This window comes from Limulus polyphemus, unplaced genomic scaffold, assembly GCF_000517525.1.
Source record: "Limulus polyphemus unplaced genomic scaffold, Limulus_polyphemus-2.1.2 Scaffold1274, whole genome shotgun sequence".
Lineage (NCBI taxonomy): Eukaryota > Metazoa > Arthropoda > Merostomata > Xiphosura > Limulidae > Limulus > Limulus polyphemus.
Genome location: NW_013666884.1, coordinates 173,968 through 184,135, shown reverse-complemented (window position 1 = coordinate 184,135; position 10,168 = coordinate 173,968). Strand labels below are relative to the sequence as shown.

At 36.3% G+C, this 10,168-nt stretch overlaps 1 protein-coding gene across 1 annotated transcript in view; it reads right to left on the bottom strand.

Moving 5' to 3' along the window:
• The window catches only part of LOC106462881 (dedicator of cytokinesis protein 1-like), a 128,178-nt gene extending 119,168 nt beyond the window's left edge, over positions 1-9,010 (bottom strand). The window contains exons 1-2 of the mRNA XM_013922847.2: positions 8,803-9,010; positions 1,565-1,648 (exon numbers count right to left, since the gene is read on the bottom strand). Coding sequence (XP_013778301.2) covers positions 1,565-1,648; positions 8,803-8,848 — 130 coding nt within the window. The 5' untranslated portion in view covers positions 8,849-9,010. The remainder of the gene's footprint in view (positions 1-1,564; positions 1,649-8,802) is intronic.
• Between the last annotated feature and the right edge of the window lie 1,158 nt (positions 9,011-10,168).

Genomic DNA, 10,168 nt, shown 5'->3' with positions numbered 1-10,168 from the left:
TTTATTGGAGATAGTGCAACAGGTGATCACAAAAACATATTTTGAAAAGCCAGCAAGCACCAGCCAAGGATGCAGGCATATCACCTAATCCATGGAATACGTATAGTCTGGATTAGACAGTATAAAATATCAGAATATACCACAAGATTATGTCAAGTGGTCATTAGGAACCCCCCCATCTCAACAATGTACATATATGAAGCCAAGGCAATGGTGTACCCTGCGAGGCACTCTCAGCTACCTGGTGGATCCTGGAAACAGATACTATAAACCAAAAGGCAATGTACTCATCTGTCTAAAAAGAGTGGGAATATTGCAGGATGGTGAACAGAGGCAGGCAGTGATCCTATAGAGAAGAGAGAGAAAGAAATGTGGTAAAAAGGATTAGGGAAAGACATGAGTATTGGGTACTGGAGAGTGAAATCAACACAAAAATTCCTCCCCTACACACACAAAGCAAAAACAAGGCAAGGGTAATACCAAATGTGAGAATCTCAAAAGAGAATGCAGGATGTTAAAAATTGGGGAAATAAGAATCAGATGGACAGGAAGGGAAAGATTTAATGTCGCAGAAATGGAAGTGGTCCAGGAATGGTAAAAGATATGAATTAGAGTTCGGATTAAAAAGTAGGAAAGAAGCAGAAGAGTGTTACACAAAGGAAAGAAAAAGAATGGTGCATACCTGATAACTCAAGACTGTAGAATTTGAAAAAGTTCAAAGTTCTCTTCAAAAGGGAGAAATTCCTATTGCCTAAACAGGTGATGGAACATTCAAATTCGTCCTCCTTATTGATTCCACACATGACAGGAAGGAACACCTGATAAAGGAATGTAGCTGAAGTACCTGGCAGCATAAGGGAATCCACTATCCTATCCACAATGGTCACCACATCATACCCAGAGCATATGCCTCCATAAGCCATCATTATTACACAATCTATGTGAGGAAATCAGTCACTAACACAAGTAGCAGAAAACAGTACATGTATTAGTGTTCATACTTAGAAGGAAATTAAGTTCCCTCAACATCACAAATCTCATTAAATTTTCAAGAAAAACAAAAAACATCTGATGTGTTCAGTGCCAAGGAATAGAATGAAGAGTGCAAAATCACAGAGGGAGCTAGTGTGCAGGGGTTGTGTCGACCTCCTATTGGTGGAGAGCTTTTACTGCACAACAACATCATTATATAGTAAAGAAAATCACAAGAAATCTCATGAGTTTAGGTGAAAGTTGCCTAAAGGCTAGTGCCATGCAAATCTCTAAGGCAGATGCATGGGCAAGATAGCTTTCTTTGTGAATAGGTGTGAATCATCTCAGAAGTTAAATTTCTTGAATGTCTCAAACTTAAGAGGTAGGAATGGAGCGTCTCCTTGATATTTATTTTTATATATTTCAGCTGACCCTTTTTAATTAATAATAATCATCATCAGGTTGTTTTCTTAAAAATCATGAAAAATATTTAAACACCTACATAAAAACAAAACATGCTTATTTCATGCAAACTCACCTATGCTAAGCTAACCTAAAACAAAAGTTATCATATGCTCCTTCATAAACTTACCTCCATTTTCATCAAAAATGTAAACAGTATCTCCAACATTCAGTTTCAGAGAATGATGATTGTTTTCCAAGTAGTTACTAATAACTGAAAAATGAAATAGTTTATATTTAACAGTTTACTCAGCTCAGTATAATATATGTATAGATAAGTTAATGCAAGTAAAAATACTAATAACAAATAATTAGTGACATTGGATATAGCAAACATAGTGTGGTTGACATATTATTACATGTTCTTCTTTGCCTTCACTCAATTTCTGAAAACACCAATCTGCATCACATATGAAACCAAAAAGAAGTAATTTTCTTTAGTATTGTGAATATAAACTAAAATCAAAATGTTATCATTATATTTATTATTTATCACTACATTACAATGCTTTGAATATATTTTAAATCTTAAAAAAATAGAAACAAGTTTTAAACTTCAGAACACAGCCATGTAAACACAATACTTTAACATTTAAAAAATCTTTTGAGTTTTAATATTTATGGCTGACATTAAACAGAATTCTAATCATTTCATGACTGTTATTTTATAAACAAAATGTTAATTTCCACTGCAATGGACTGCTAAATGTAAGTGACAACTTTAATTGCCAAGGAGGATGTGGAGCAACTGTGCTCAACCAAGAACACAGGATGGGACCACTCCACATTCAGAATTACGAGGAGACAGTGGACTTCTTCCATATATAATGTAATGAACCAACACTGATTAAAAAGAAGGGCCATGCACACCCCAACCAGAAAGCCGAATGTCAAATCTGAACCGGTATTACAAGTAGGCTCCCGCATAGGCTGGTGCCTCTCCTACCAACATCTGGGAAAAAAACATCCACAGTCTTGGGTAGAAGAGCCACCAACTTCACCCTCTTCTCCAAGAGTGGAGGAAAAGCCTCTGTTCACCACCCCATTGACTGGAAACCGGTTGTGGTGAGGATTTCCTAGTTCCACTAGTAGAATCTTGGAGGTAATGTGCATTAGGAAGTCCTGAGGAACAGTGCCCTGGAAACAGTGCAAAAGGTGAACCAAGTTCCCAAATTTTTAAAAGCAAGCCTACCCTAATTTATTTAATCCAATGATTGGCAGGGATGTACAGGATCCCCTTATGCTTTACTCATGAAAGTTCATGAGTGGCAGTCCAGCATAGTACAGTAAAACCACCCAGTCAGGCTCTATATGGTCTTATGGAACACCTCATTTCTACGGAGCCTGTTGCAACCTGTATAAAGTTTATCAAATTAGTGGTTGCTAGTGCAGAATTGGTTTGATAAAAGCACACCTGCTTGGGCAACACTCGCCACAGAGTGAAATCCTGTGAATATGAGGTAAAAGACCCTTAAAGGTAACAAAGAAAATACTCATTCCTTTGTATAATCTAGCAGAACATGGTGTAGACAAAAACCCTGAGATGTAGAGACAGCCAGATCATGCAAATAATGAGAGATAAAAGTATTGGGGGAGGTCTACATACCAGTCTGCACAATGACCTCCAGAGGGCAATTCAACTGGGTCTAAGAACACAGAAATGTGACAAATTTGATTAGATGTGACTCGCAGAAGATTCCTTGCCTTCAAAGAGAGCCCAGAATAAAAAGTCATTGTCTAGCATCTAAAAGGGCATTAGTGCATGCAACAAAACTTTCTAGACCCTCACTGAACATGATAATGATTAAAATCTGATTGGACATAGAAGTGAGAAATAGTGATCAGATGATCGGTAATAAGGATTTATCCCTTCCCTGTTTTACAGTGTCTTGGGTAAAAAGAAACTGGTATGAGGACGTAGAGAGAATGAGAATGTGGTCTGTAGACAAACAGTGCAAATCACCCTGACAGGTAATGTCTGTAAATCAGCAGCCATGAAAAATAAACGATCAGGTAAAGGGGATACATGGCATATAAGTATCAGGTCACAAACAGGTGTTGAGAAAGAACATGCAATGTAACCTTAAAATTACTATTAGGTAACTGGAATGGTTTTTTGGGACCAAGGACCCAAAGTGACTTGAGGAATTCAGAGAGGACTGGGGATTCAAATAACATACAGTTGCGAGAATGGAACAGTAGTCAATAAGACTACCTTAAACAGGGTGATTGTGGAAGATGCAAAATCTCTGCCAAAGTGCCAGTTCAAAAAAAAAAGAGTTATGGTTGGCACTTCTGAACAAAACAGGTTCAACCTCCTCTCAATACACCATTGCTGATATGCGTGTCATTTTTGTTGAGAAATGTTCATCTCAGGACTACGCAAAAACTGAGACAGATACATGGCAACCTTAGAAATTAAACCCCAATGATATGCTAAAGGCTGCAGAACCTGGACCAAGTGCCTCCTCGATGAGAAACACAAGACACCACCATGGAATTGTCAGAATGAAGCCTGAGGATTCTCCCCTTAATAAGCCCAGACCACGAGGCATTGCCTGTTGAAGAGCAAGAAGGACTAAAACATTGTGTAGGGAAGCTTCTTTGTCCATGCATAGACCCTGGAATTCCTAACTGTTCATATATACACCTCATCCCTGAAGCAAAACATTCATGAAGAGATGAAACTCTGGATGTGGTGGCAGTAGAGGAACCCATATTGTAGTAGTGTTCCAACTTAGCAGCCCCTAAAGATAGAAGAATGATCTGGACTAAGGAAACTAAAGAATCCAGTGAATCAATGTTTATAATCTCTTGGTAGCATAAAAACCATTAAAAGGATCTCTTGTGCTCTCTTCCCAAAGGCATGAGGGATGGAAATGATGCCCACATTCCCATAAGAAAAAGAACAATCCATTAAGTGGGAGAAGGAGAGGTGAATAAGAGTCTGGTGACCTATTCCACAGCATTGAGCTGGAAGACAGCTGAGCCCAACTGAGAGAAGAGAAGAGATGAAAAATAAAAAATACCCAGACTGATGACATATGGAATTGGAGCAAGAACAGATGTCTCAGCCCTGAAAATGAAGCCTGCCTTGTTTCTGAAAGTAGAATCAGGATGTAATGGTATCACAACTGAGGAGATGGTGCCAACAATAACCAGTCATCCATGTAATGGTGTGGCACAGTGTGAAGAAATGGAGGTGATGAGAAAAACTCATATGATAAAAGGTAAAAACTTGAAACTGCAATAGCTGACTCTTGTGAACATCAAACACCGATAGTGGTGAGACTACACCACTATGGCAATGTGCAGATAGGAGCTGACTACAACAAATGTTGACATCTACAATCCCAGAATGAGTAACTTGTGAACCTTCGCACTGATATAGAAGAAAAAGATCGATGACTGAACACCAGACAGGAATAAAACCTCTGAAGAACTAGCACAACTGCCCCAGACCAACCAAACTCTGATAGCCCTAGAACTAAGTTCCAAATCCAGATAATCTGTGAGAGACAGAAACCCTATAGGTTGGATTGATAATAGTGGTGAAGATGTGAATTGAATGACTAATCCTGATTCAAGAACCTGCAGTGCTTCTGGATCCGTGGTTAAGGTTACCACATGTCCAGAAATTCTCAGAGCTGAGCCTCCACAGACCATGAAGGTATACAATAATCACTGACACCACTGGCAGCAATCCAGCCGGTCAGAGGAACACTTGGATATAGACAGAATCTATTCTGGGTACCAATGTACCAAGAGGCTGATGTCAAGGGTCAGGACTCATAAGTACGGATATAACTATAACCCCCTGTAGGAGTCGATGAAATTCGGGATTCCAACAACAACAGGGAGGAATGTGGAAGCCAAAAATTTAACTAACATGCATGCTAACAATGGATCCAGCTTGTCATCAATGACGTTGGTGATCCTGAGAGTCTTCCAACAAAGTGAAGTGAAAGGAAAACAAAATGTTGGATTTTGGAGTTGTAAGTTCATAGTCTTACCCTGTCCCATCAGGGGACATTGATGTATTCAGGTTAACCACAAATTCTGCCTTAGAACCCTGAGATATGAGGAGCAGATGTATTATTTTTGAGTCGGAAAATGCTTCTACCTGAAGGTAGTAGGCTAACTCACGAAGTTCCGACAATGTGTGGGTAAGGCATAACTGCCCCTTCACGTAACTGAGAAGTAAACCTTCCAGCATGAACCACAATATCCATGGATGGAGAGAAAACTAAAAATTTGCACACATACCTTTGAGCTATCAAGTAAGGTGCAGGTTCAAAAGCAACTGGAAAAAAGGCCCAAAACATTACACTTTTGATGAACCAAAGCAGAAAACAAATCAAAGGCAGTTTATTCCCAAGTAGCCACCTGTTTTTGATAGGACATTTAAAGACTGTGTTGATTACTATTAATTGGAATAACATTTGGTCAGGTAAATCTGATGTGTCAGAGCAAAGCAATGCTGGGCCATCCACTACATCAAATCAAACACCGGCCCCCAGTTCTGCGAGTCAACAAACTCACCACTGTTCCCGTAAATTGGGTTGTCAATCAGAATAAAAAAAAATTTTATGACAAAAATCAACCAATAACACAGGTAACGTTCAAAGTATCTCCAAATGATTGTAATACTGGGAAACCCATTAGCAATGCTTTGTCGAGAAAAAGTGATAACATTATCTGAATGAAGTGCTTATATATGGCACCAGGATAGAGGGCGCATCGACATAGGTGGAGAGTGTCACGAGATAAATATCACCAAGGGCAATTGGGTAGGGTATTAAAGACTATAAGTGGGATTGAAGGAAAGTATGTTTTGAAAAGATAGTTACATAATGTCATTCAGTCTGAAGCACTTCCTCATTATTGAGTTAAGGTGTTCCAAAGTTTATTTCTAGCACCAGAGAGGCTCAAACTTCTATGACACATTTACTGGAAGAGTGGGGAGTCATTAATTGTGTAAATACAATTTGCTCTGAAACAGCAACAAGCATGACTGGTCACGGAAATGGAACATGTGTGCTGACAGAACAAAGATTAAACAAAATTCTCCTACATTTGGCATGCAGGCATCATATCTTAGAACTTATCCTGATATAAAAAGTTTTTGATTTTTCTGGTGTCAAAATCAGCCATGTTGGGATTGCGTGGAAGAATCATGTTTCACTCACCTGCAAATGATGGCCTGTATTTATTATTTAAAACTGTTATTGTTATAGATGATGCAGAAATACTGTATTTTAGAACATTAACAAGGTGTTTGAATTTTTTCTGTAAAATAACATATGGGAAATGCTTGCATATCTGAAATTTTTGCCTATCCTGCACTATCCAGGCCTGGCAGATGCTAGATAATAAAGCTTTTACCATCCTTATATTCCCATGTACACTTCTGTCATTCCACTACTCAAGCATAGGTCAACCTCAAAAGGTAAATTTATCTACACTTGTGTTCTTTGGAATTTTCAACAATATGTTTGGATATCTGTGTGGAACAGCATATTACTTTTTTATATGTTAATAAATATTACGACATGAAAAATTGTATTGAGCTAGATTTTTAAAATCAAGTACATTGTAGTCATTACAGAACCAAGATTCATATCAACATAATACACAAACCTTCAAATTTAACAGTACAAGTACAGTATTATAAATAACTCACAAATGTGATATACTTGACACAGAAATTATAATGACCATTTTCATTTACTCAATATTCAAATATTTAGTTATTGATATTTTTTTTATTCTGTAACATTTATTCATGGATTATTTGTTGATCTTTGGTACAACCATCACACTACCTTATAAATTATTTTACTAAAAAAACCATCTAACACTATATTCCACTAAGAAGATGTGTTACATTATTACAACCACATTTAGTAACACTCAAAACTGTAACTTAACTCATAATTATTAATGGTGTAAACTATAATCAATGAAATTCATTATTGGTTGTTTACTACTATATGACATAATACTACTGACCAAAGACTAGTATGTTTTATCTTTCAGCTGTCAATAAAGATAACTATGAAAATTTGTTACTAAGAATGCACTATCTCTTGGTACAAACTGATTTTATTACTTAAGTAAAATGGCAGTTTTTGGTATTCTACAGTATACATCTTGTCCAAATTGGTCCATCAGTTTATCAAAAAACATCTGAAAGTCATTGTATGTGGTATTTTTTGAACATCTGTTATTCCTCTTTGAAAGTAGTGCACTTTCAGTTGCACCTGCTCAATGATACTGCTCAAATTTGCAGGAAAAAAATTATGTATTATAAAAATGTTGACAAAAACTTGTACTTCATCAAGATATATGAATGAATCTAATAAAAAGTTGCAAGTTGATTGACAATGTTCAGTAGTAAGTCTAAAACATATCACACTAAAAATTGGTTTTAGATACCTGTAGGAGGTCACAGATAGCCTCATCGTGTAACTTTGTGTTTCACAAACGAATAATTTACTATACTATATGTACAAAAAAAAAGATTAAAAAACTATGGACCAATTTCTACTTCATACTACAGACTTTATCCTAATAAATAACATAAACTGCCACTACACTGGTAATACATTAGACTCATTTCTAAAATAACTCTATGGGTCATCCATCCTGAACTTTGAATTTTGATAATGACAAACTTGAGGAATTTAAAAAAAAATAAACAAAAACGTTTATTGTTTAATAATAGTACTAACACATAAAACAGTTTGGAACATTTAACTTTGAAACCAGTGAACTACACGAGAAGGCATATGATCTCCAAATTATAATCCAAATAAGCTTAGAAAATAAAAGCAATTTATAAGAAACTGCAAGTGTTTGCCCTGATCAAGAGGTAAAAAATTCCAAAAATAAAAACTACATCAGTACATGCAAGTTTTGCAAAAGATACTGATTTATTGGTTGGAGATGGTTCTAAGAAGGCTTATTACTAGTACTAGGAGTAGGATAATGGAAGGTTGCCCTACAAGTTACAGGAATAGGTTAAAATATCGTAACAGTTAACTTATTTTATCCTGAGAAAAAAAAAAAGAGGACGGATTTAAATGTTTCTCAGGGGTGGGGTGCAAGTACAATGTTGTTGAAAGATCAAATGGTACCTTGTTCGTGTGTTACAATAATAAACAACGTCATTAGTACTAATTAAAACGTAAAATGTAAATCAGGCTAGCTCACGCGGCGTACACAACGCTGTCATTAAGTATCACAGTATTACTAATCAGAATTAATATGTGCAGTACTAGAACTAGTAGTAATACTACTACTAATGCTAGTAATAATATAATAGTTTAATACTATTAGTATTACCGTACTTTTGTTTTGACTTACCAACGCCGTATTTTATTCTATCGGGTGAAGGCATGTGTTTCGCCATACTCCTTTGAAAACTTCATTCAAGGGTTTATTATATTGCAGTATATTAAATACCCTGAGATTTTTCTATTAATATGAAATTAACAATAACAAAAGAAACCTATTGCACTCATTTCTCCATAATCCTTATCCAGACGATCGCCATAATGATTTCTCAACTCTCGTACGTTCGCGTCAAACTTCCGCTTCCTCATAGCTGTTGGTTGTATCAATTTCTACGATAATGTAATGTATTTGCCACAGTGATCAATTGATTAAAATCGAACAATGTAACATCTATAATCACATTTCTAAGTATTCTTGCCGTTTTGGGTGGACTATTGTTGAATGTTTATGTTCGTCAAGTTTTCATTTTTATTCCTTTATGTGTGTAAATGTTAATGATTTAATATAGCGAACACTGTCAACATGTACACACTTAATAATAATATTTCATGACCAAGTTTCAAATGTAAATTTTGAAACGATTCAATACCAATCTATAATGCACTTTTGAAAGATCCTTTGAAGATTATACCTTTTGTATTTTCCTGAAAAAATGATATAATATTTGTTTTTGTGCCTATGTTGATAGCGCTACGGTGGGTCATTTTTGATGGTTTTTTGTTTGTTTTTTGTATTTTGATTATGTTTCTGCTAAATTACATTTTTTGAGTTATGAAAAGCATTTTCTAAGTTTGTCATAAATTTCGCTTTTTAATATTTGGTTTTGCCTTTTATATTTTTTATCACGGATATTTGGTGCTGAATTTTTCCAGTATAAAATTTTAAAACCTTCCATATTTGCATACGTTTTCCCATTAAGATGGTGTTGCAACGAACGAAAAAGATGGTAATCTGATGGTTCCATACCTGGAGAATATGGTGGGTGGAGGAGAACTTCCCAACCCAACTCCATAATCTTGTGTTGCGTCAAACGTGCCACATGTGGATGTGCATTCTCGTGGAGAAGAAGAACACCTTTCCGATTGACGAGTGAAGGGCGTTTCTGGTGAAGGGCTTGATTTAAACGTTCCAGTTGCTGACAATAGATCTCTGCATTCACAATTTGCTGTGTATTGAAGCGTTTGAAATGAATTATTCCTTTGATGTCCCAAAGTTGCAGAATATTATGGGCACTACATTTTCATTCAGCCGTGTTACCATTCTCACTTAATTGCTCCAACAGTCCTAGTAATTCATCCAGTTTTTCATGTACAACTTTTATTGCCTTTTCTCTTGCACTCCACCGTGTTTCTGATTCCCCACTTGACAGAGATCTTAAGCTCCTGCTGCAGTTCGTCCCATCGAGTTGTTGAATGAGCAAAGAAATTATAAATGA